General features: G+C 32.0%; 3 protein-coding genes, 1 long non-coding RNA gene and 1 pseudogene across 9 annotated transcripts; 4 read left to right on the forward strand and 1 right to left on the reverse strand.

Moving 5' to 3' along the window:
- Window positions 1-537: 537 nt before the first annotated feature.
- On the reverse strand, window positions 538-4,920 carry LOC147919648 (uncharacterized; annotated as a pseudogene).
- LOC147919649 (uncharacterized) lies at window positions 2,534-3,093 on the forward strand. Its single transcript, XR_015592562.1, has 3 exons — window positions 2,534-2,602; window positions 2,702-2,777; window positions 2,995-3,093. It is a non-coding gene; the product is annotated as an uncharacterized LOC147919649 (long non-coding RNA).
- A 5,434-nt stretch (window positions 4,921-10,354) lies between the features above and the next one.
- Window positions 10,355-12,182, forward strand: LOC109131115 (phospho-2-dehydro-3-deoxyheptonate aldolase 2, chloroplastic-like). Of its 6 annotated transcripts, none has more exons than XM_087506539.1 (5): window positions 10,355-10,789; window positions 10,910-11,026; window positions 11,142-11,298; window positions 11,404-11,649; window positions 11,751-12,182. In XM_087506539.1, exons 3-5 carry the CDS (start codon window positions 11,212-11,214, stop codon window positions 11,997-11,999), a joined length of 582 nt encoding a protein of 193 aa, XP_087362665.1. In that variant the 5' UTR covers window positions 10,355-10,789; window positions 10,910-11,026; window positions 11,142-11,211; the 3' UTR covers window positions 12,000-12,182. The 6 variants fall into 6 exon arrangements, with proteins under 6 accessions (XP_087362665.1, XP_087362662.1, XP_087362661.1 ...); XM_087506536.1 differs by having other exon boundaries at window positions 10,993-11,026; window positions 11,129-11,298; XM_087506535.1 differs by having other exon boundaries at window positions 10,993-11,026.
- Window positions 12,183-15,082: 2,900 nt separating this feature from the next.
- On the forward strand, window positions 15,083-16,609 carry LOC104771606 (senescence-specific cysteine protease SAG39-like). The gene is made up of 2 exons (XM_010496153.3): window positions 15,083-15,771; window positions 15,974-16,609. The coding sequence occupies exons 1-2, from the start codon at window positions 15,321-15,323 to the stop codon at window positions 16,552-16,554; spliced, it is 1,032 nt and encodes a 343-aa protein (XP_010494455.2). The 5' UTR covers window positions 15,083-15,320; the 3' UTR covers window positions 16,555-16,609.
- A 4,682-nt stretch (window positions 16,610-21,291) lies between these two features.
- LOC147919650 (uncharacterized) lies at window positions 21,292-27,385 on the forward strand. Its single transcript, XM_087504036.1, has 16 exons — window positions 21,292-21,420; window positions 21,525-21,792; window positions 21,865-21,961; window positions 22,055-22,076; window positions 22,159-22,168; window positions 22,326-22,410; window positions 22,518-22,653; window positions 22,745-22,926; window positions 23,059-23,140; window positions 23,221-23,379; window positions 23,466-23,601; window positions 25,504-25,635; window positions 25,723-25,908; window positions 26,005-26,135; window positions 26,384-26,508; window positions 26,644-27,385. The coding sequence occupies exons 1-16, from the start codon at window positions 21,292-21,294 to the stop codon at window positions 27,383-27,385; spliced, it is 2,622 nt and encodes an 873-aa protein (XP_087360162.1).
- The last annotated feature ends 53 nt before the right edge of the window (window positions 27,386-27,438 follow it).

Genomic DNA, 27,438 nt, shown 5'->3' on the forward strand with positions numbered 1-27,438 from the left:
GCAGCCCATTAGCTCACACTTGTACGGACGGTTGTACGGGCGGTTGTACGGACACCCTTGTCACATAGTCCTACTCTCCCTTGATCAATAGAAACAATCCCTAGACGGCTCTTCTACGCAACGTTTGGAGGTCCAATCCTTGTCTGATTGGGATGAAACTTGGTGGAGGGACTCATGATAATACAGGCTCCTTATCTAACGGCGGGATTGCGTTTTTAACAATTAGTCTATGTTTTATTCGAGTGTTGATATGAAGGTTTTTTTTTTTTTTTTCTTTTTTGAATGAACGTAAAATTTTATTCATAAAAAAAACCGTTTCTTTACAACAAGTGCAGTAAATGCCAAGTGTTTTAGTTTAGTGCATAAAGTGTAAACTTAAATCCTGGTAGAAAACCAGTTTACAAGGATATCGATGTAGTCACTATGGCCTGAGTGCAGAAGGAGTAGAAGCTTGTTTCGAATGGTTCGGTCTATGCGTTTGCCTAGACGCTGAGCTGAAAGGGGATTTTCACCATGTCTGCGGTTATTGCGCTCCTGCTAGATGGAGTAAACCGAAACCTGGAAGGAATATCGCAGAAACATCAGAGAAATCTTGTCGAGAGACGTGCCGGAAATGAGATTAGCAAGAGTGTCCCAGTCTGCAGTCGAGTGGGTGCCAAGGAACCCATTAGTTAGCTGACTCCAAATCTGATTTGAATAAGAACACTGGAAGAAGATGTGATTTCTTGTTTCCAGGGGAGTGTTGCAGAAGGAGCATGAGGAGTCAACAGTGCCGTTCCACTGTAGCATACGATCCCTGGTAGAGAGGCAGTTAAGCATACCCAACCATGTTATGAAAGCGAATTTAGGTGTGGCCTGTGGAAACCATACACCCTTTGCCCAAGGACACTCTGGTTTCGCTATATGCAGCTGAGACCATGTATCACGAGTCGGGAACTTTGGTTTGAACCTCGTTCTCCACTTCCAAAGGTGGACGTCTGCAATGTGCGGTCTTTGTTTTTCTTTGACGGTTTCAATGGCTGCTTCCACCTGATTGAGAACATCCACGCGACGCCTTTGGGTTCTATGAGTAAGCATTACTGATTTAACTGTCTCATGCTTAAGAATACCAAGATCAATACAACCTCTGCTACCTAACAACTCGTAGAGTGATCCCATGGACGACCAGCGATCATACCAAAAAGATGTGGATTGGCCGTTGTTTATTTCCTTGTGGTGAAAGTCTTTTGCTAAGTCTCTGAGCTTAAGTAATTTTCGCCACATCCAAGAACCTTGCGAAGACGAGTCTACCACTTCCCAGAGAGAACTTTGGCGGATCAGGTAAGTGTGAACCCACTGTCCCCAAAGTGAATTTACTGAAAGTAAACGCCAGATGAGTTTGAGACCGCAGACAATGTTTATCTCTTTCAGTGACCATAATCCTAAACCCCCTTTACAGTGAGGCAAGCAAACGACCACCCAGGCTACCTTTGCAGAATGAGTCTTTAAGTCGGGTCCACTCCAAAGGAAAGCGGAGCAGAGTTGCTCGATCTCCTTCATGCATTTACCTGGTAGACGGAAAGCAGGGGACCAAAAATGTGTGATACTCATGAGAACCGATTTTATGAGTTGTAATCATCCCCCATAGGACAGAAAACGACCTGTCCATGTACTTATTCGATGTCGAATCTTTGCCAGCAACGGAGCATAGTCTTGACTTGTCATAGCCTTAGTGAGGAGAGGCAAGCCAAGATAACGGACCGGGAGTGTACCAACCTCGAAGGGAAAGCTTGTTTGAAGCGCCTCTTGAACTGCAGGAGAATTTCCGGCTATGGAGAGGGTCGACTTCTCGAGACTAATTCGCAACCCTGAATATTTAGCAAACTCGTCAAATACTTGGATTACACCCTCTATGGATCTTTGAGTACCATCCGCAAACACCATAAGGTCATCAGCAAAACATAAGTGGGTAAGGAGGAGATTGTGACATCAAGGGTGATAGCCAAATCTATTTGCAGAAGCTGCTTTATTGATCAAGTGGGAGAGAACATTCATACAAATGACAAATAAGTATGGAGGGAGGTGTAACATCCGTGTTCCGGGAATAGAGTTTGGGTTATGTTGAGTAAACCAAAAGAGTGGATTTTAATTAATTTTAGTTTAATTAAATCTTGGTTTAATCTAATTAAACCAAAAAACCCTAATCTCTTTCTCAACTCACTCCTCCTCTCATGCTTATGTGTTTGGGTCGACATTTTCATCTGAGAGAGGGAGAGAAAGACAGTTAAGTGTTGGTTATTTGGTGCAAAGGAGAAAGAGAAGGAGAACAAGCTTTTTCCTTAGTGTTAAGAGAGAAACAGAACTGTCAGGGTTTGGGAGAAGAAAGATTCGACTGGTCAAATCGTTTTGAAAGGTACTGATTTTTGGTATGGTTGTAGCTAAGAGATTTTCGTACACTCGCCTTTTTACAGAAGTGAATTTGGGTTAATATTCACAGATTGATACCAGCGGGTGTTACGGGATCGATTGTGGTTTCATTTGAGATCCGATCGTGCTGAAATTTTGGGCGAAGCTTCTGGACGTATAGACCTTGCTTTTCACCGGAGGGATTAGAAAGTTAACGGTTTGTTTTGATTTCGTGGTTTCACTTGTGAGGTTGTTCTTTCTTGTTTTTTCTGGCAGTTTGTTTTCAATATTTGTTTGTTGTTGTGATTGGTTGTAGGAACAAGTTTGGTTGTTCTTGGATATTGGAAAGCCTCTCATTTGGTTGTATTTAGTTTTGTGAATCACTTGTTAAGGTAAGTGCAGGACCATGGCTTATCTAAGCTGGAGATTTCTCTAATCTGCTTGTTTATGTGTTGTTTGGCTTGTTGATTGTTGATTGTTGATTGATGATTGTTGGTTGATGGTTAGAGATGTCTCTATTGCTTGTGTGTATAGCCCAGTAGATGGGAGGATTGCCTTACTGAGTGTTTATTAAATACTCATGCATTGCAATATGTGTTTGTGGTGCAGGTAAAGGCAAAGTGTGACCGTGGAATCAGGGCGATGAAGAGGAGGATGTTCTAGTGGTTCGTTTGATTGTCTGGCTTCTGTTAGGTTGCTAGAGTGGAGTCCTAGAATATTGTTTAGGATTGCTGGTTCTTTGGATGTTGTTTGGATCATTAGTTTATGATTGGAATTAATATTGGCTATTTATATTTATTGGATATTTGTAATGTTTTCCGCTGATGATTGTGATTGTGGTTAGGTGGCTAGTGGGTATGGGACCACTAGTTGTAGTTTATTATTATATTATATTATATATTTATTATTTATTATTAAAACAAAAAGGTCGGTCTTTTCAAGAGGGAGCAGCCCTGTCTCAGTCCTCGTGCGCTTCCAAAGAACCCTGCTAGTTCACCATTAACTTGAACCGAGAAAGTTGCAGTAGAGATACAGAGCCGTATCCAATGGATAAACTGATCGGGAAAGTGCATAGCTTGTAGAGTGTTAAGCAGGAAAGACCACGGGACTATATCAAAAGCTTTTGATATATCTATCTTCATTGCACAACGAGGAAAGATGTCCTCCTTGTGATAGTCCTTGACCAGCTCAGAGGCTAAGAGGACATTCTCCATGAGAAGTCTATCCTTAACAAAGGCAGACTGATTTGAAACGATGATCTCCGGTAGCAGTCCTTTTAGACGATTGGCGAGTATCTTTAAAATCACTTTGTAAATAACGTTACAGCAGGAGATAGGTCTGTAGTCCTTCATCCCTCTTGGCATCTTCTTTTTTGGGGATCAGTGCAAGAATGGTGGTGTTAGCACCTTTGGGAAGAAAACCAGTCTTAAAAAAAGACTGAACCGCAATAATAGGCCAAACTGCTTTATAAAATGCAGTCGTATATCCATTTGGACCAGGACTTTTGTTTGATGGCATAGAAAATAATACACACCTTATTTCATCAGCCGTAACTTCACGTACAAGCATGGCCGCATTTTGTTCACTACAATGAAATGGCAGTAAATCAACGAGAGAATCCACAGTAAAACCCTCATAATCAGGTGGAACCTGGCCGAGGAAATCCAAAAAGAAACTAGCCGCTTCATGCTTGATAGAATCCTGAGTGGTAGCCACGAAACCATCAGCACAGTGGATTTCACGGATAGAATTATGAGCTGCACGGATCTTTAATGCATTGTGAAAAACACTATTGTTTTGATCACCAACTTGAAGCCAATGGAGTTTTGACCGCTGCTTTAAAAATTCCTCCTCTAATCGTGAGACGCGCTGCCAATGTTCAAAAGCCTCCGCCTCTGCTTGAACTACAGCGACAGACAGGTGTGAGAGGGTTTCCTCTTGCTTAGCACACAACTCAGCATGAGCAGCCCGAGAGCGTTTAACCAAGTCTCCCATACGATCACAAGTCAAGTTACAGATACTCTGCTTCAAATCCTTTAATTTCTTTAACAACCTAAAAAGAGTAGAGGTGGAATGAAATAGCGGTGTAGTGTCATCCCAGTAAGAACGGACCAGTGGAAGAAACTTAAATGGTTTCTTAAGAGCTGGTGTTCCCACATCTAGTTGCAGCCGACTGCGTAGATGATCAGAACATCCAACTGCCTCAAAAACACAGTAGGCCCGTGGGAAACGATGAAGCCCCACATCATTGATTAGAACACGATCGAGTTTTTTACAGATTAAACCAGCTTCTCTCTTGTTGCACCAAGTGAAAAGCGGGCCATGGGATCCCATATCAGTTAGATTGCAGTAGGAGACTACATCTTGGAACTCAATCATACGTGGTGGCAAGACCTGAGTACGAGGATAGTCTGAATGCTCCTCCCCATCAAGGATTTCATTGAAATCCCCCATAAGGAGCCATGGTTTATTTCTGAAAAGTGGAGAGTCCTGATGATTCCTCATATCCTCCCATAAACTCTTTCTTTCCTCCATTGTGTTTTTTGCATATATGAATGAGCAAAAGAACTCTTCTGTTTCACCTTGCAGTAAGACAGAACAAGTAATGATTTGATCACTTTTGAAAACCGGGGTGAGCCGCACAGAAGGTCTCGAAAGCACCCAAATAGTATTGAATTGTTGTAAATTGTATTGAATTGTTGTAAATTGTTGGATATGAAGGTTTTATAGTTTGAATTGTTGTAAATTGTATTGTTGGATGAGCCAACAAGCTCGGTACAAGCTGGAACCTTGCATGAGCTTTTATGGCTTATGGTGTTGGGTCATGGTGATTGGAGAACCAAGTTATAGCTCAAGAGTGCTGGGTTCAAGCTAAGAGCGTGAATCGAAGAGTTCATCGGAAAAGGGTTATGTGTTGGGAAGGAATAAAGTATTCCAGCCCACTTCTCTTGTTACTCGGTCGCTAGGGGTGGTTGGTTGTGCGACTCAGTAACTAGGTGATGTGGTGTTTGGTGATACATGAATAAGCAAAGCTTGCTCGGAAGGTTGAGTCAAGTGGCTTGTCCGGTCGGATGTCGAAGGAGTATGATGGAGGGTGATCGGAGTCTACGAATGTGAGGTTCTTGTGGAGCTGAAGTACGCTCGTATGACAATGGTTGGTTGAATTTGTGGAATTGTTGTAAGGAGTAATTTCTATGTCAGTTGTCTCATCAGAATTATGGGGTTCCGGTGAGATTGTTTTCCATGTGTCATGTGTGAGGATTGAGAATCCGGATGCGGTCGTTTTAGTTTCTAAATAAACTCAATTTCGAATTTTGTTTATATATATTTCATGTATATCCTCAATTTCCATTTTAGAAAAAGTGGAAAATATTCTTTTTAACAAGTTATAAATGTTATAAATATTTTACCACATAATAAAAATAGCATTTTCCTTTTATATAGAAAAATAACTAATTAACTCATTCTTCTTTTCCAAGGATCCTCAATATTTTATTCTTTAACCTCACGTTCACTTACTTCATAACTGTTAGTTCTTCTCCATGTCATACTTTTTTATTTTTATTTTCTGGGAAGTTTTTACTTTCTCATTTTCTTCAATAAATCTACATCTCTTGAGGCTTGGAATCCATTTATCTCAAATGTTGTAATTACACTCATTCTCATATTTTGCTTTGTTTATGTTCTAATCATGATTTTATGAACATTGAGGAGATTGATATGTATGTACTCCTAGATGGTTTTGGAAAAGATAATGTAAAAGTATTCTTATACTTTCAAATAATTTTTCTATATAAAAAATATTCAAAAGATATAATCCTTTAATATTTTTTGTAGAATGAAGATATTTTCAAGCACCATGATAATTCAAATACTCATTTGCCAGAGTCAACTTACAATCATTAGTCTACATGTAGAAGTGGCAACGTACAGAAGAAAACCTTTTTTAAGGTAAAGGAATAATGTCCGCAAGATAATGGAAATGAAGAAACATGGAACAAAAGCAAGATGTGTTTCATAAACGCAGAAGAAATCATCGCTCGATTATAATCTTAGATCATACCACTATTTTTTCTATAAAGGGTTGATGATGATGTATATTACTAGGGTTTGAATAAGATTTGATTTACTAATGAGGTGATGTATTAGTAAAGGTTTTAATATAATTTTATTGAGATTTTAATAGATATTTTAAACGGTTTTGGTTATACAAAAGTCAAAATATAACAATTACTAATTTTTTTTATGAATCAAATAAATTAGTAACACGAAAATTATATTAAAAATTGTAAATAACATATTATTGGAAATAAATTATAAAAATTGGCATTAATTTTAACATTACTACTTATAGCTGATACAAAAAATTATTATCATTTATAATAATTGTTACAAATAATAATATTACTTATATTAATTGATACAAATTTAACAACATTTATAATATATGATACAAAACTTAACATCATTTTTTTTACAAATGATACATATTAACAACGATAACAATAATTGATGCAAATATTTTTTAAACTGATGCAAAATATTTGCATCACCGAATCATAAATGATACATGATGCAAATATTAAAGGATTATATTTGCACCAAATCATCACCAAATCATAAATGATAAAACTTATTTGCATCAATTATACATGATGCAAATATATAAAATAAGTGATGTAATACAACTTTTTTTTTAAGCGAATAGTCATGCGATTAGATTTGTGGGTATGCTTTAATTTTTTTTTTTTGGTGTGACTCAAAATTGGTTCGACTGTAAAACAATAATATTAATTAATGCGAGGATAATTTGCTCGTAGAAGTTTTGACATGGGTTTTCCTTTCCACTTTTATTTTCTTAACTAGATGATAACCCGCACTGTGAGGGGAAATATATATGTAAATTTTGATTTATTAGGTATAAAATAATAGTATTATCTTTATTTGATTTATTCTATATATTTTATAATTTATAATTTTAATTTACTTAGTTTCATACTCCGGTTTCAACTATATTAGCTACAATAAACTTAACGACTTACCATTATTAGGTTTTAGGTATAATTGCTTTAATTTTTTAGAATTGGTAGAATCAAGAAAATTCTTATTTACTCGTGATCCGCTTTACAATTTGTACCGGTATTGAGTCAACGTAAAAAATGAATTAAAGTGCAAGAAAATTATATGAGTGAGAGGTAGAATGGAGTATAACAAAATATTTTTGTTACTAAAACTTATTGACCTCAGTGCAAAATCATAAAATTTGAATATTTATAAATAAGTTAACCCGTAAATATATATATATATATATATATATATATTTGAATAGTATGACAGAACAATATATTACCTATCCTATGATAGAAAATTTTGTCAATTTGTTAATCATCTCATTATATTAAATTATATATATCAAATCTTCTAAAATTTTGAATTAATTTGTGATAAGCGAAATCTTTTAGAAAATAAGATCATCAGTTGTAAAAAATTTGCTAAAAAAAATTGTAACCCGCACTTTTTAGATAGTGGAGGTTTAATAGTTTTCCGTGGATAATTATTTTTATTTTTATTTCGAATTTTCAAAATAATTATTTAAGGAAAAATAATATTATGATTGATCAGAATTATTATTTATGATTTTCTAGTAAATACATGTGTGTAGATGTTTTTGAAAAATTAAGGTTAACATTATGTGTAAGAAAGATTGGATTTCTAGTTATTCAAATATCATATGTTATAATCTAAGAAAATTTGTTAAAAATACCCATTTTGATATATCCCTTTTCAAAAATACCCTTTTTTTGGCCATTTTTATTTTTGCTCTCCTTTAATTTTTAATAACCATTTTACCCTTAGATAAAAAATATTTTAATCAATAAAAAGTAAAACAAAATTTTCCCGCCAAAAAAATTTAGGACATATTTTCCCGCCAAAAAAATTTAGGACATATTTTCCCGCCAAAAAAATTTCAAAAAAAATTTCCGCCAAAATAATTTTCGACAAAAAAGTTTCCCGGCAAAAAAAAATTTACAAGATTTTTCAAAAGTTTTTATAATGTTTCTACTTATAAAAGCCTTATAAACATCTTGTAAATGCTTTTATAAGATTTTTAAAAGAGTTTTAAAAAGTTTTAAAAGGTTTTTCAAAGGTTTTCAAAAGGTTTTTAAACACTTTTCTTAACATTTTTAAGGTTTTTAAAAGCGTTTACAAGGTTTTTAAAAGCGTTTACAAGGTTTTAAAAAAGTTTTTAAAGACCTTGTAAACGCTTTTACAAGGTTTTTAAACACCTTGTAAACACTTTTACAAAGTTTTTAAAAGCGTTTACGATGTTTTTATAAGGTATAAATTTCAAATTTTTTGGCGGGAAAAAAATTTTGGACGGTAAATTTTTTCAATTTTGGCGGGAGAAAAAATTTTTTGGCGGGAAATTTTTTTATTTTTTGGCGGGAAATTTTTTTGATTTTAGTGACTGTACATTCTTGTTGTCATTCAATGAAAGGATAATTTGGTCATTTTGTACATAAAGAGGGATAGTTTTAAAAATGGTCAACATAAAGGGGTATTTTTAAAAAAGGATATGAAAAAAGGGTATTTTTGAGAATGCCTAATATTAGTGTTAAGAATAATTGTTTTATGGGGCATTCTCAAAAATACCCCTTTTTCCATACCCCTTTTTAAAAATACCCTTTCATATTGACCATTTTTAAAACTACCTCTCTTTATATACAAAATGACCAAATTACTCTTTTTGAGTGACAGCAAGAATGTACTATCATCAAAATCGAAAATATTTTCCCGCCAAAAAAGTTTGCCGCCAAAATTTTTTTTTCCCACCAAAAATCGAAAATTTTTCCCGAAAAAAAATATTTTATCCCGCCAAAAAAAAAAATTTCCCGCCAAAATCGAAAATTTTTCCCGCCAAAAATATTAAAATTTATACCTTTTAAAAACATTGTAAACGCTTTTTAAAAACTTTTAAAAGCGTTTACAAGGTTTTTAAAAGGTTTTTAAACACATTGTAAACGCTTTTAAAAACCTTGTAAATGCTTTTAAAAAGCTTGTAAATGCTTTTAAAAAGCTTGTAAATGCTTTTAAAAGGTTTTTAAACACCTTGTAAACGCTTTTAAAAACTTTTTAAAAGCATTTACAAGGTGTTTAAAACCTTTTAAAAATCTTATAAAAACTTTTACAAGGTTTTTAAAAACATTGTAAAAGCGTTTACAAGATGTTTAAAAACCTTTTAAAAATCTTTTTAAAAACTATTTGAGAACCTTTTAAAAACCTTATAAAAATCTTGTAAAAGCGTTTACAAATTGTTTAAAAAACCTTTTAAAACTCTTTAAAATATCTTGTAAAAGCCTTATAAACACCTTGTAAAGGCTTTTACAAGATATTTTATAAGGTAGAAATCTTATAAAACCTTTTAAAAACCTTGTAAATTTTTTTTGGCGGGAAAAATTTTGGCGGGAAAATTTTTTTGTCGAAATTTTTTATCAAAATTTTTTGTCAAAAAAATTTTTGGCGAGAAAATTTTTTCAAAAATTTTTTGGCGGGAAAATATGTCGGAAATTTTTTGGCGGGAAAATTTTGTTTTTCTTTTTATTGAATAAAATAATTTTCATCTAAGGGTAAAATGGTCATTAAAAATTAAAAGAGGGCAAAAATAAAAATGGCCAGAAAAGAGGGTCTTTTTGAAAAGAGGTATATCAAAAGGGTATTTTTAACAAATTATCTTGTTTTATTGATACTATTGACAAAAGTAGATTTTTTTATTTTAATTGATTGAAATATCTTTAGAGAAATTAACTAGAATATTACATAAAAGTAGGTTTATTATTAGAACAATACGTTTAGATCTTCAACTTTACTCAAACAATACAGAAAAGTTTTATATTACTTCTAAACCAGGATTGTGTGTTTTATTACGGTTTATATTATTTATAATTAAATTTGGTCGCAAAAAAAACTTGAGATATTATGCTCTTGCTCTTGTTTTCCTGTTTTTGTTTTTATTTCTTTTTGAATTGATGTTTGTTTGATTTTTGTCACATCCTCCTTTACTCTGATTCTGCAAAAAAAGAATGGACTGTTGGATAAATTCTCTTAAGATGCAAGAAAAGAAGCTTCACTTCTCCACCAAATAAAAGTTTCAATCTTTTTTTCTTGTTAGGGTTTCCTCTCTCTTTTCTTTGGGATATTTCAATCGGAGGAGAGATATCAAAAAAATGATAGATTTCAGTCGAGTCCAGAAAGAGCTTCAAGATTGCAGCAGAGACAACGATTTTTTCGGATATCCGGGTCAGCCCGAAAGCCGATAATCTCACCCGACTCACCAGAACCATCCCTGGTCCTATCGGTACTCCTTACGAAGGCGGAACCTTTCAGATCGATATCACCATGCCAGGTCCGATCCCAAATTCTTCTACTTTAAGGCCTTTGATTGTGAAAATTCTAATACCCAGAACCTAGTTTTTGGGGATTATGTAGTTATTGGATTCACTTGATTTTGTTTCGATTGGTGTAGGAGTTGAGATTTTAGGGTTTATGGGTGTTTGATTTGTATTGTGTTGGTGTTCCTAATCGATCTTTCTAAATAAAAAATTGCAGAAGGGTATCCATTTGAGCCTCCAACCAGAGTTTGGTAAGAAGATGTTGACTCTGATTCTTATGTTAATCATTTGCAAATTTTATGAATCTGTGTAGTTTTCTTATTGTGATTGATAAATGTGTAAGAGAACTTAAGCTTGGTACTACAGAAGTTCATATGAGCAAGGCCTCACTAGAGAAGATTCAACATCCGGGCTTTACTATGATTGTTCTGCGCACATGGTTTGGGTTGGAGAACGAACTCGCCAACTTGATGGTGCTCATGTTGAGTTTCTGAGGGGAATAGCTAACCCTCTTGGAATCAAGGTTCGTGATTATTATAACTGTGCTCTTTAGGATTATCAATTGCCTCAGTACAATGGATTTTTGTATGAGAAATCGTCAGATAGTGATTGGTGTACTTTGATGTAGGTGAGTGATAAAATGGTCCCTAGTGAACTGGTTAAGCTGATAGAGATACTAAACCCTCAGAACAAGCCTGGAAGGATTACAGTTATAGTGAGAATGGGAGCTGAGAATATGCGTTTTAAGCTTCCTCACTTGATCAAAGCAGTACGTGGAGCTGGTCAGATTGTGACTTGGGTTAGTGATCCAATGCACGGAAACACAATCATGGCTCCAAGTGGGCTAAAAACTCGTTCTTTCGATGCAATCAGGGTAATACTTCCTACTTACTTCATCTTCTGACTTTTGATATAATTTTGTCTATGATTCATGTATTTGACATTAAATAAAATGAATTTCATGGTGTGTATCAGGCTGAATTGAGAGCATTCTTTGACGTGCATGATCATGAAGGGAGCTTCCCTGGTGGAGTTCATTTAGAAATGACGGGACAAAACGTGACAGAATGTGTCGGAGGGTCACGCACCATCACTTACAAGGACCTAAGCTCACGTTACAACACTCACGGTGACCCAAGGCTCAACGCTTCTCAGTCTCTTGAGCTTGAGTTCATCATTGCAGAGCGTCTGCGAAAAAGAAGGCTCTATACTAAAAGTTGCTAAGTTTTCAGTAATCGAGTTTATGTACCAATGTGAAACATTGTTGTTTGTATGTTGGGGCTATGCTTTGTTTCATTAAAATATTGTGAGTGGTCGACTTGTTAAATCAGTTCTAAATAAAGAACGAAAGTTGTAAAATTTGACTCTGTTACAACGAAAATTATTTGACTCTGATTTTGGTAAGAAGATGTTGACTCTGATTCTTATGTTAATCATTTGTAAATTTTATGAATCTGTGTAGTTTTCTTATTGTGATCGATAAATGTGTAAAAGAACTTAAGCTTGGTACTACAGAAGTTCATAGAGATTGAATCATTGTTATGATGCACAACTGTTTGTCTACGTCCTTGTGGTATTTGTTTGATAATTGTCTTTATCTGTGGTCAAAAGTTCAATCTCTGGTAAAGTTGTTTTAAGGGTCACTACTGATGTGATTGTATGTTAGTTTGTTCAATCTTTGTTGATGATTCATGTTAATCGAACCTACATGCACCCAAATATTAGTAGCGAGAACCTATAGGCACCCAAAAATTGTTCAATCTTTGTTGATGATTCATGTCAATCTTTGTTTGGTTGTAATTAATAGAATATTAAGGTGAATGTGAGGTCTTATGTATAACTAGATTACTTAGGTAGAAAATTTCATTATAACTTGAACTACTTGGTGCAACTGTAGTAGAATTATTAAAATAAATTTCAATATGGATCATATGAAAACGAATAAAAAATAGATTTTGGCTGCGGAATATTCATTTAAAATCATCACACTGTGGTAAAATGAACCAAAGATATCATGATATTAGTAAAAAATTATTTGGTATACACATAATTATACATAGTTATCCAGTTGTACAACTGTCACAAATGCCAGCTCAAACAAATTTGTATTATTCTGGTAAGATTTTACAGCTGCCAAAAATACCTACTATCTACCACAGACTAGAAGTCTACCAATACATTACGAAAACTATTGAGAAAAACAAACAAAGTATACCAAAAATATCTGTAAAGGATGAGGTCTGTCCCATAACTCTGTCGCAACAGGCCATTAGCCTACCATAAATATCTTTACTCCCTTTTACGTCTATCGATATACCGGCTAAAAACATAAGTCTATCATCAAGGGCAATTCCTCTACCAACTTAAGTGTACCAACAATACAACTACAAATAAGTGTACCAACACTACAACTAAGTGTACCAAAACAATCGTACGTACACCTTGAATCAGACACCTTACTATACAAACTATAACTACCGACTTGATGTACCAGATAAATATACCGTCAAAGGATCGGTAGACTTACTCCCAGTTTCCAATGTTTTTTTTTCCACTAATGGCATTAGCCGTAATTACGTTTTTTCCCAATACTAGTTTGAAGGGTACTAAGGGTACACAATTTAGTCTAGTAATTACCAACAATTGTTTGCTACTTTTGTAATAAGGAAGCTTTTATGTAATATTCTAGTAACTCTCCCATATCTTTATTATAAAATTGAGATTTTCTGAGATGATTTATGAATATATGTATTATGAACTATTTTTTGTATAAATTCTATTAATACGGATTAAGTTCAAAATAAAAAGCATTAACTTATGTAAATTGGAAACACTATACTTTTGATACCTTGTTAAGATTTTGATAATTTGTAATAAAAAATTGGAAAAAATTGGTTGATAACATGATTTAAGCCTCTTTATTATTTAAATGTTAGACAGTTCTTAATATATTATATAAGTAATATGTTGAAAAATAAAAGAAAAACAATTAAAAGAGCAACTATAATGAGTATATCTTGACTGAAGAATATTTCATTCTAGATAGTTAGCACATGGAAATGTATAGATAGTTTCCGTGCTATACAATTTATAATCTTTTACATTTTATTTACTTAGTTTCATACTCTGATTTTAACCCGTTTTGGCTACATGATACAATGTTTAAATCTGTTTTATCATATAAATTTGGTAAAATCTAAAAATAAAACAAAACCTGTATTAAAGCGATCATGTTTAGAAATCTAGATTTACCTTTTTGATTTATTTTTTAGTTATATATATTAGATTAAATAAAATATAATATTTGTGATTTCTTAGAACGTCTCTGCGTCGATGTGAAGTGCAAAAAAATATTTAATAAGTTAGATATAATATTTTATATTTTAAAAATATAAACAATGTTGTATCTTAGTTTTAAAATATGTATGTCATTATTAAAAAATTTAGGGATGCATATATTTAATCTTAGTTTTATAAATAAAATTAAGTTTTATAATTGTTCTAAATAGTTTATTATTGTTTCCTAAGATTTCTGAAATAGTAAATGAAATCTGTTAGAATAATTTCATTAAATAATTTCAAAAATATTGGGCTATAATTTCATTAAATATTTTTTATTTTTCTAAAATATTGTTGTTAAAATATATATAATATATTTTTCACGTAAATATTTATTGTTCAAGATTTTTTCTGATTTTATAAGATTTTTTGACTTGAAAAATAAAAAGAAAATAATTAATAAACACTAAAGAAATAACTATATTAATATTTACGTGAATAATTTTTTCTTTTAATAACTATATTAATAAAAAAATCTGTTTTCTGGTTACAACAAATTAATATTAAGATGAGGTTATTATATTTGGTAATTAAATATAGTGGCATTTTGTGTAATATACCACATGGGAGTAGGGTTATTTGTTTAAAAGGTTGCTTAAATAATATAATAGAGATATAAAGATAAAATACTTTTAGTCAAACCATATTTAAATGAGATATTTTTATTCAAAAAAAAAAATATGAGGTACAGTATTAAACTTCCAAATAAAAAATAGATGAAGTATTTTAAAGTTTTTTCCATAAAGTTAGTCAATGAAGTATTAAAGGTGATGAAAAATTTGTATTGACCAAATTATATTCACTCTCATAAATTCATAATCATAATCTATATAGATTACATAGTTACTTAATTACAACATATATATGTAGTAGAAGAGATTCCTAAATTATATGGAAACAAATACAAAAAGAAATCTAAACAATAAATGTAGATAATATTCTTAAATTATATGGAAACAAATACAAAAAGAAATCTAAACAATAAATATAGATAGATAATATTCTTATTAATTTGATGACCTTCTTGATATCTTTCTATAACATCACCACAATAGAGTCAACTTGCATTTGCTTCCATCATAGCAACTAGCAACTCACATTCCTCACTCTATAAAATACCCTTACTTTTTATTCTCACTTCTTCACTTCACTAGTAAACGTGACTTTTTCATATTACTCTAATTCTTTTATTCAGCAAACCCGAAAATGGTTTTAGTAGTGTTTAAGTTCGTGGTACTAATCATGTTTACCATGGATCTAAGGATCTCTCAAGCTACATCTCGTATCACTTTGCACGAGCCATCCATTGTTGATTACCACCAGCAATGGATGCTTAAATTTTCTCGAGTTTATGATGATGAATTCGAGAAACAAAGGAGGCTTGAAGTGTTCAGTAAAAACTTGAAATTCATCGAAAACTTCAACAACATGGGAAATCAAAGCTACGAGCTTGGTGTCAATGAGTTCACGGATTGGACCGAAGAGGAGTTCCTTGCCACCCACACCGGTCTTAGGGACGTTAATGTAACTTCACCATCTGAAGTGGTTGATGAGACGATGTCATCTTGGAATTGGAACGTCAGTGATGTCGTCAGCACAAGCAAAGACTGGAGAAAGGAAGGAGCTGTGACACCGGTTAAATCCCAAGGAGGATGTGGTAAGCTTGTCGTAATTGTGATTATAATATAAACAGTCACTACACATAGCTGGTTCAAGTAGTCATTTAATGTGACAATTATACACATTTCACATGCGAAGCTTGATCCCCAAGTTATGATTATCAATCTAAGTTTAGAGTAATTAATACAAGATTTGTTTTGTAAATTAAGTAACCAATATATATATATATGCATGGGCAGGAGGTTGTTGGGCGTTCTCATCGATTGCAGCGGTGGAAGGTCTGACAAAGATTGCCCAAAGAAACCTTGTATCACTGTCCGAACAGCAACTTCTAGATTGCGCCAGAGAGCATAACCAGGGTTGCAAGGGCGGAACAGAAGTAGAAGCTTACAATTACATAATAAAAAACCGAGGCATTGCTTCAGAAAATGAATACCCTTTCCATGGGAAAGAGGGCCAGTGCCAGACCAAAGCTAGACCCGCCGCAGTAATCAGAGGGTTGAGATACGTTCCAAGCAACAACGAACGTGCGTTACTCCAAGCCGTATCAGGACAGCCTGTCTCAGTGGCCATTGCCGGGACTGGTTTCTTTCATTACAAAGGGGGAGTGTACAATGCGCGCAACTGTGGTATTAGCGTGAATCATGCAGTGACGTTAGTTGGGTACGGCACGAGCCCAGAAGGGATCAAGTACTGGTTGGCTAAGAACTCTTGGGGTAAGACTTGGGGAGAGAATGGTTACATTAGGCTTCGTAGAGATGTTGAGTGGCCTCAAGGCATGTGTGGTTTAGCTCAGTATGCTTCTTATCCGGTTGCGTAACTGATTCGGTTAATTAGAGGATTTATATTGAAGTGATCATATAATATTGTTTAAATGTTGTCTAAATCTACATCGAAACTTGAGTGTAGCCTGTAACAATCATTTATTTCTCCATAGATATGTACCCCTAATACCTCTTTTCGCTTTGATGGCTTTAGCGAATTTTAAGAAATCGATTTTATTGTTTGTATTGAATCATATGGTGAAAACTACTTCTAAAACGGGTTATGGAAAAAACTGTTTGTTTGGAAAATACGATTCCCGATGACAAGTTTGTTGGCATGTCGCGATCTCCAACATTCTGTTGGACTTTATCACTTTAAGATAAATCTGTTTTTGGTGGATTTCTCTTCATTCGATGGGAATGTTATACGCCACAACTCTGTTTTAGATTTTTTTGGCTGAGTTTTAATTCCTTTGTGTGATTTGCTCCTTGTCGTTGTAAGCATGGATCTGTGCACTTCACAAACATTACAAATTTGAGTTTTTTTCTTTTTCTTTTAATGTTCCTTAATTTTCATAAAATTAAATTTTGATATCATATGTGTGTTACGTTTTGCCAAACTTGAGACTATCAAAGGTTTGTATTATTTCTAAACGTTAAAAATATTATTGCTTAGACTATAAAATATGTTAATTAATTATATATTGTTAATGTAGATACATTGATGGCAACAACGGTGCACAATTGTACAATGGTCATGATCAATCCTAAATGTTCTCAAGTCACGCAAATGTTTGAGGATTTTGCCTTAATGGAGAACTGATATTAAGAAATTTTAAAGTGTAATTTGATATATCATAAAATATTTATGATATTTGAGCTTGGATTTTATTTTGATATTTTAAATTTACAAAATTATCTTGTATTAGATATATATATATATATATATATATATATATATATTTATATATATACTAACAACTAATTATGGTAATTACATAAAAATTATGAAGATAAATAGAATATAAATATGAAATTAAATCTCTTTTGTAAATAAGGTTTGCAATCAGGATAAAATATATATATATATATATAATATATTTGAATTTTTTGATTATCCCAAAATGTTTGTGGTGATAACATAATTTGGAATGTACATATCTAAAAAATATTGAATACTTATACAAAACAGAATTCTTACAAAAATATCGGGAAACATAATAATAATAATTTAGTAAGTAATGTTTATTTTACAAATACCATTAAAATTTTGACGATGATAAATATTATGAATATTTGACAATATCTTTAGATGTAGGAATTCCAAAACATATTTCTGTATTATGTATATATAAATACGTTTTAAAGACAGAATGTATTATCCTTTTATAAAGGTTTTTCAAACAAAAATATGGCTAACCTTCTATCCAATGCTATAAGAAAAAGGTTTGGGAAGAGAGACTATTTTTTTGATGTGGACGATCTAAATCCCTTCGTTCATGAGTGGAAAATTAACGTAAAACTTATGAGCAAATTTGAGTGTCGTCATCCTCTTTTCAAATCAACAGACTTAATCGTAGTCGATGAGAAGGTATATTTTTCATTATATAGTGTTTACTTAAATTTAATTTAGTTTTATGTAGTTATGTATAACATTTACGTAGGGTACGAACATCCATGTATTGATGGGTTCTCCTTATCGTGACATCTTTCTAAACAATTTGGAAGAAGGTGAATGAATAATGTTATCAAGTTTCTCATTAAGCAATGTTGATGGCGGTTTTAGGCCAACTGACCATCGTTTTAGAATTCATTGGAGAGATGGGACATGGTTTAAGAAAATCCTTCCTTTGTCTTCAGATCAATTTTTCTCTTTTGTATCATTCAATGATATTAAAAGTGGATATTTTGATTCTGATTATTGTGTAGGTAAGGGTAACAATTTATTATTATATTATAAGTTAAGTTTGAAGTGTTTGATTAGTTTAACTATTGGAAAATATTAGTGTTAGAAATAGCTTGGAACAAGGTCCACCATACAAAGAATGGAATGAGTTATTTGTTGTTCTTGAAAATATTAAGTAAGTTGTTCTAAATTATTAGCTTTATATTTAAAATTTCCGATGATTTGAAAGGTACTCAATGATGATAATTTGTAGGGGTGATCGTTTCTCATGTCGTTTACCAAAGGACTACGCGAACGGCTTCTATGATCATTGGATACATCGTGACAATGATATTATCATATGTGTATTACGTTTTGCCAAACTTGAAAGTAATCAAGGTTCGAATCATTTCTTACTGATATATTTATAATTGCTTTCTTTATAAAAAAAGTTAACTAATTATAAAATTTTATTAATGTAGATACATGGATGGCAACCACGGTGCATAATTGTACCAGTGTCATGATCAATCCTCCATGTCCTCAAGTCACACAGATGTTGGATGCCTTTGCTGAAATGGAAATTTAATTTTAAATTTAAACTGCATGTTTTTTATATTTCATATTTACAAAAATGATACTTTAAACCCCTATGATAATGTGGTTGGAATTAAAATTGATTTATAATACTATTTCATTTATTATATATTACATAAATCAAAGTCTTATATTAGATTAATCCCCCTTTGTATTATAAATAGTTTTCCCGTCTGTATAATTCAATGATATCTACATATTCATGAATCTTTCAATTATTTAGTCTACAGGTGTGAGTGGTAACATCCCTTTGAGTCAATACTTTTGATGCAACCATTAACACCTTATAAATACTTATAGTCGAGTTAAAAATCTTAAAACTAAACAATTACCTTTTCAACTTCTACATTTCACTCTCTTTTAAAACTTCTCTCAAACACAAAAACTTTTGATTTTTTTTTTTAAAATGACGAGATTTGTAATGCTCGACAAATTGAATCCTTGGACAACGAGATGGATGATTTGTGTCAAGGTTTTCCGTTCATGGAGAGTGAGAGATTGTTGAATGATGTATCGACTGAGCTAATATTGGTAGACAAAGACGTATGTTTTACAAATTTATTTCGTCGTTTCTTCATATGTATGATGTGTCTAATACCTTGGATAATCATACTTTGAATTAGGGTACATTTGGACATGCTACTATCCCGGCAACATTCTATGGTGTTGCGGAATTTAATATGTCAGAGGATCGAACTTATGATATAGAGAAGTTCGAAGTCAAGGACGACAGAGAACAAATCCAGAAAACTAATCTCGGTTATCGGATTTTCTTCACAGAAAAAACTATAATCAGTTTTGCAAGAGATCCTGTCATTTGCAAACCTTTTGATAATAAAGATTTTAAACGTGTTTATGATAATGCGTTTCATGGAAGATGGCCCAACGGTAAGTCATACTTTATTATGTATTGTTTTAGATAACTTTTATTTGTTATTTATAATACATATTAGTCCTTTTTATGGTAGTTAATTTAATTGGATGCATTACCAATATGGGTGAAGTTAAGAGTTTCAAAAAAGAAGGTAGTGCCGTTCGTTGGAGTTTGATTGATCGATACATAAAATTTACTATCGAGTCGATTGAGTAAGTTTATATATGAATGGAAATATTTTTTGAAACTGTTATATGTACTTGATAAAATGCGTTGGTTGACCTTTTTTGATATAAAAAATTATTGTTTTTTAAGGGGATATGTACTTGACTGCTTCTCAACATGAGTCTATGCCAATCATATGTTCAAAACTTTCAAACTGCATAACATGAAGAGGGTCTGTCTGTTCAAGATGTGGAAAGCACTAAGATTTGAAGGTGATTACATTTGTTTATAAAATATTATTTTAGAAATTTAATGCAATTAATTATGATAATGAATAATTTATTTAATTTATAATCGGTGATGCTAGATGATAATGTTCTCCTAACCAACGGTGATGGATGCTCGGAGATTATCGAGGACCCAAATAGTCAAGAATTTGCAGACTACATGTACATGTAAGTCAGAGTCTTACTTCGGATCATCTTTCGATAATATATTTTAAATATGTGGATATATCTAATTATCTTCAAATATGTAGGTACAATTACGTTGATCATGTGTCAAGAACCAAAGATTTGGATGATACCGACTATAGGTTCGATATGGACCTAAGGTAATAAATATATCTAACTTTATTTGTTTAATGATTAGTTGATTAACAATACTGATCAAAATTTATCCTTCTAAAAAATATAGTGATGCACTTGACTCCTATATTCATCTTGCTGTTGAGGACTCCTTTGAGAAACATCAAAATCCTTATTGAGAACTATGTTCAGATCCGATTTTCGATATTCTGTATTTTTAGTTTTTATTGATAAACATTTGGTTAATTTGTATTTCAAAATATGTTGAGATTTTATAAATTAATTAAAATAACATTTTCGGGATTATTTATAAAATTATGTTAATTGCAAATGATAACATATAGAGATTTGTGTAATTTTAAAATTTAAAGTCCATTATTATAATTTACAAAATAATGTTTATTTTAAAGATCGACATATGGTAATTTACAACTGCTTGATGATTTTCATTAAATCTTCAGGAGTAAAAATATATTAAATTTATTTTTTGAATAATGATATTAAGCATATTGAGAATATTCATAAATGATATGTTTACATTCCTCATCATTATCGTCTTAAAAAAATAAAGTAAGAAAATATTCTAAAAAAATATAATCAATTCGATTGTATAACATCTTTATAAATATTGATTCGCTAATGTGTTAAAGAGTCGTATGCACAACTCAATATGACTTCTAAAAAGATGAACGTTTGTCCTTTTGTTCAGTTAGGCAATCTCAACCCTGCGTTAGACCATCAAAAGATTAGAGTCCGTATCATAAGACTTTGGAAGTCATTCAATTCCCTACAAATGGTCTTCGTTGACAGTGATGTAAGTTTTAATAAAATATTAAAACGTGATGTTTATTTGAATTCTCTATGAATTTTTTAGTGAATCTCGATAATAGCTTATTAACTTCAAATCGTTATATATAGGGTACAAGGATACATGCATCTATTGAAGATGGTTTGGTTAGCAGATTTCAGAACCAACTCGCTGTCGGCGAGTCTAAAATAGTTGATACAATCAGCTTAGTAGATTATGGTAGTAGTTATAAGACAAGTTCCTTGGAATTTAAAAACGTCTTTTATAGAACCACTGTTGTGAAACCATGTGATGAATTCCCAGTTCGTGTTCCAGAAAAATATTTTCAGACTTTTACTTCTATCTTGGCTGGAGAATTAGACAAGAATATATTGTTTGGTGAGTTGTTAACTTCGTTTAAAAGTTAAATTTACGAGAAAAAAAATTATTAATTCATATGTTTTTTTGTAGATGTAATCGGCCAGATCGTTGGTGTCGGAAATCTTGATAGCGTTAAAACGAAAGGGAAGGATAATATCAAATTGAGTTTTGATTTGCAAGATTTAACGTATGAATCCTTAGTAAATATTTTGAAAAATTAAAATTAATTTGAAATATCATATCTAATTTTTTATTCTTATTTCATGCATTCGTAATATAGTGGAACCCGGTTAAATTGCACGGTGTGGGGTGATCTTTGATACACAAGTAAAAGAACATCAAGATATTGTTGTCGTTTGTGTAATACGATTTGCATGCTTGAAGGAATGGAAAGGTAATATCTGACTTTCAGAAGAAATCTTAAAGCTTATGATTGTTAAATCTAACGTTGCCAATTAAATCCGTTAAATCTAACGTTGCCAATTAAATCTAACGTTGCCAATTAAATCTTAAAGCTTATGATTGTTAAATATAACGTTGCCACGTTACAGGGAATTATAGTATTTCCAATGCGTTCAACTCTACCGACATTCTGATAAATCCAGTCATGTCTGAAGCAGACGCGTTTCGAAAGAAGTAAGTATATATATATTATGTATATATATATATATATTCCTTCTATATTATTCCGCAAGACATGCTATATTCGTATACATATTCTTATTATTATCATAAATTTACAGGTTGCCCACTGATGCTGTTGATTTAATACAACTTGATGATGATCCAAGCCCTCAAAAACCAAAAGTGACATTATATGAGGAGTTTTTCATTATGAACAAAAAGAGTACTATGGACCAAATCGTTTATGCACTTGAGGTAATGTTTCTAAAAAAAAATTGATATCGTGAAACTTAAATTGTTTCTGAATTATCTATGGGAGAACGAATGTTTGATTTATTCTTTATAGGCGCGAACATGTGTGACAATCGCGGCAATTTATTCTATTGAAGTGTTGCCTAAATGGTATTATATTGCCTGTAAAGTTTGCAATAAGAAGGTGCAACCGTATCCACCAGAATCTCAAACTGGAAAAGATTTACTTTATAGTTGTGGAGTTTGTGATACTGATGTTACGGATGTTGATTACAAGTAAGTTTCACTTAGTTTGTTAAAATGTTTTTAAGAATTGTGATTTGGAACTATACGCACATTTTAAGTGATGCCAAACTGTTTAAAAGGTATAAATTCATACTTCATGTTGGGTACGAAAGTTCTCAAAAGAATAAGCTGCTCTTCTTTGACGGTCTTGCCCAACTATTTATTGGAAATAAAAGCAGAAGAACTGGCTTTGGAAATACCTAAAGTAAGTATAGTATCATTTGAAGTCCTTTTGGTTTTAAAATATATAAACAAGTATTGAATCAAGCGTTCACCTTTGGTCAGGATGATACTGCAGCTAGTCCTGGAAGTCTCTCTGTCTTAGTAGGGAAGACTATGCTGTTTAAAATTTCGATTACAATCGAGAATTTAAAAAGCGACAAGTCTGCTTATGTTGTCGAAAAGTTTTGGGAAAAGGATGACATGGTTGTGCAATTTGGCAAGGTACTAAAGTCAAAAAAAACAAATACCCATAATACCATTATGAATTCTATATCTTTAAAATCTCAATGTATATAATTTCAATGTAGGAACTATATGGAAGGAATGAACTTTCAAATAATTCTTCGGATGTCGACGATCATAAGTTGCAAATCGCACCAGCTGAAATGAGTTTGATTTTATCTACGAGAGATCATACAGAAAGCAATGTTGGGTCGAACGGAGGTCATAGCAGCAAGACAAGGAAAAAAATCAAAACTGAACCCCGAGATTGAACAAGTTACATCACTTCAAAACATGATATTGGTTCAAATTTATTTTGGACTTTTTCTTGGTTTAATTTTGGAAATAAAAGTTTAAATTATTTTAGACAATTACGAACGCTTCAAAACATCTTAACGTTTTGGTATTGGTCAAAATTTATTTCAGACATTTACTATAATTATGTTAAAAATAAACAAATATTATAATTATATATATAATGTGACATAAATAAAAAACATACTATATAATCGTTTGGGAAATAATGATAGTTAGGATATCTCTAAACCCCAAAGTAAAACTTTTTTGAAATAAATCAAAATTCTAGAAATAACGATAATACGTTAAAAATAAAAGGCAAAATTTAATAGTCTGAATATTCAATATGAGAATTTAAGAAAATGACCATTAACGAATATGTTAACAAAATTTTTTATATTAAAAACATAATGGTGAATATTGTGCTTATTCAATACAAAATTTTAGGAAATATAATATTATCAGATGTGAAAACTTATCTTCTACATGTTATATATATATAAGTCTTATTATTTAACCATGACAACTAGAAAAAAAAAACTGAACCAATTCTTGAGTTCTTGCTGTTTGACGTAAAAGGTACAGCATAAATCAAGCATTTACATTATTTTGTATTATTGTAATTTACATTCACATGTTTCAAATGTATACGTGCAGAATCATAATGAAACGTTCATCTGGAGTTCATCTATCCACCAAGAAAAGTTCAGGAGCTGATGAAGATGCACTCCGTTCGCAACTTCAACCAGAACAATTTGTTTTCTTTTGTGAGGATAACATTCCGGAACCAGTTAAAAAACAGAAAAACCAGTAAAGAATCAAGTTCTTCTGTAGAGAACTCATTCGCGCATCTTAACGTTCAAAATTCCATTGTTGATGGTGAAGATAATATATTAAAATCAACGAACAAGAAATCTCAATTTCATACTTGGATGGAATACAATATCATGACTATCAATGAGTCAATTAACACATATGATAATGGTGTTACTGGATCTATCTGGTGTGAGAAGAACAAAATATGGACGCAAAGATCTAACATGAAAAAGGATTGACTTTCGAATGTCGTTTTTGAATTTAAATTTTAATTTAAATATTTAATAATAATATCTATTTTTATTTATAATTATTATCATGATGTTATTATAATTCATTTTGATTTTCTAAGGGATATTATCACTTTCATATGTTTCTCAGTGTTAGTTTTGATAACAAAATTAAATTACCTTTTTAATAATAATTATGATATGACAATCCAGCAGAAAGTTCGATAATAGTATAATGTTACTAATGGAAAAAATAAATTATAAGTTGATATATTTTTTTAATAATAATTATGATATATAAATTAGGAAAAAAAAATATATTGATAAAGACCAGGAAAGTAAATCTCAAAAAATTCGAATTAGAGATCCCCATACATATTTAGAAAGATAAATAACATATTTTTAAAAAATATTTCAAAAAATTTAGAGGATATATAGAAACATATGTCAATATTTGTATATATCAATAACTAGTACATTTTAGTTTACAGAATATATATGGCACCGTCTTCTTATATAAACAAACCTAACAACAAAATTTAGACTAAAATGGTCAGGATTACTCGATTATATGAATTCTTGATCGTATTTTGAATTTCATTTTGCAGATTGCTACACTTGATGTATTATAATGAGACCTTCGAAGATTCCATATCGGAGGAATAATGTAACGACACATGCCATCTCTAGAAAACGTACAGACATTTTCTATTCTTTACATTAAGAGATACGTTTCATTCAAAACTAATAGATTGTACGCAACAACATTATTAAACTACAGGTGTTAATTCTAAGATAAATCTACCTGCTTTTACGAATGCATTGAATTTACAGTATCCTGATCCACATAAGACGGCAAGGTTGAAAAGAATGCAAATACTGAAGTCTAAAAGGGCACAAAAGAAGATAAAAGGTTATATGTTCGGGAAGGAAATTTAAAATAAATTTATATAAATAAATATATATATGCTAGTAACTAATATAATTGTTACCTATGCAGAAAATTTTCTTCTACCCGGATTACAGGAAGATTTCGCATATTTCTTCGCAACTGATTCCGATACGAACGATGAAAGTGATTCAGATAGCTCTACTGATGGGATTTCATTCAAGATTAATGATAACGATGCGACATCTGATATGTTTCTTGGCTTTCCTCCCGTAAAAGCTAAGTTATTAAATAATGGTATAACTCGATGCATATTTGATTCGTTATAGATAGTTTTGTAAATATGTATTTAACTAACATATATTAAAAATAATTTTTAAAAAATATATGTAGGTTATTATGATGATGGAGATCCTTCTTTTTTATGTGATAATTGTGGAGCATATATGTTGTATGGAGAATGGATGAATAAACGAACTAAAAAGGCAAAGCCGGATTTTTCACTGTGTTGCCGTCGCAGCAAAGTAATACTTCATACTTTGAAGACTGCACCTAAAACGTTATTATCGTCGTTTTATAATAACGACGATAGGGGTAAAAACTTCTGCGATAACATACGAGCATACAACATGATGTTTTCGTTCACATTGTTAGGTGGGAAAATTAATCATTCAATAAATAATGGTAGAGGACCGTGTCCAGTCGTACCCAAACAATAATATTCCAGAGGAAAATGCACCTAAGATCAAATATTTTGAGCTATCTATTTCAGATGTGCGGAGAAAACTATCATCATATCGGTGATATCTTACCAGAACCTGGCAAGGAACCAATGTTTTTGCAATTGTATATACATGACGTATGTAACGAGATAGCTAATAGAATCTCTGCATTTAGGTAATTATCAATATTGATAAATACGTATTTAAATATTATTCATATCTTTAATATTTGTTAAATATCTTTAATATAATTTGTTATATTCTACAAATCATGATTATTATAAATTTTTGTGTTTTGTTGTTGATATAGAACATCAGGATCTTCTGGAGATTTAAGACATGAGATTGTTGGGCTATTAAAAAAGATGCTTGATAGTCATAATCCGCATGTTAGGGAGTTTAGATCGGCACGTGAAAGATTTAATATGGAAGACGGTAGCAAAGGTTTGCGATTAATGTTACCTTCAGAAAGAACTACTGATGCAAGGACTCATAATCTTCCTACCAGCAAAGAGGTGGCTGCTCTAATACCCGGAGATTTTACGGCTGGTGTGAATAAACGTGACATTGTTATAGAAAGTCGTTTGGGTAATTTACAGAGAATAAGTGAGGTTCATCACGCATACTTGCCTTTACAATACCCATTGTTGTTCCCTTATGGTGAAGATGATTTCAGATTAGGCATCGATATAGGATTCGTGGATACTCGTGGACGTAAAAGGAAAACAGTCACTATGAGGGAATTTTATGCGTATATAATATTTGAAAGATATGAAGAGTCTTCGACTATTGTTATGGCAGGCAAATTATTCCAGCAGTTTTTAGTCGATGCATTCACTACTATCGAGTCAAACAGGATGAACTACATTTGGATGAACCAAAGCAAACTCCGAACTGAAAGAGTCGATAAGATAATTGAAGCTGCTGAAAAAGGACATGGAGATCTTGCACAACATGGAAAAAATATATTTATTCCGTCATCGTTTACAGGTGGAAAGAGATATATGATGCAACATTATCTAGACGCCATGACTACTTGCAAGTATTATTGATTTCCTGATCTTTTCATAACTTTTACGTGCAACCCAAGGTGACCTCAAATATA

Source organism: Camelina sativa, chromosome 20, assembly GCF_030686135.1.
Source record: "Camelina sativa cultivar CO46 ecotype springtype chromosome 20, ASM3068613v1".
In the NCBI taxonomy this organism is placed as follows: domain Eukaryota; kingdom Viridiplantae; phylum Streptophyta; class Magnoliopsida; order Brassicales; family Brassicaceae; genus Camelina; species Camelina sativa.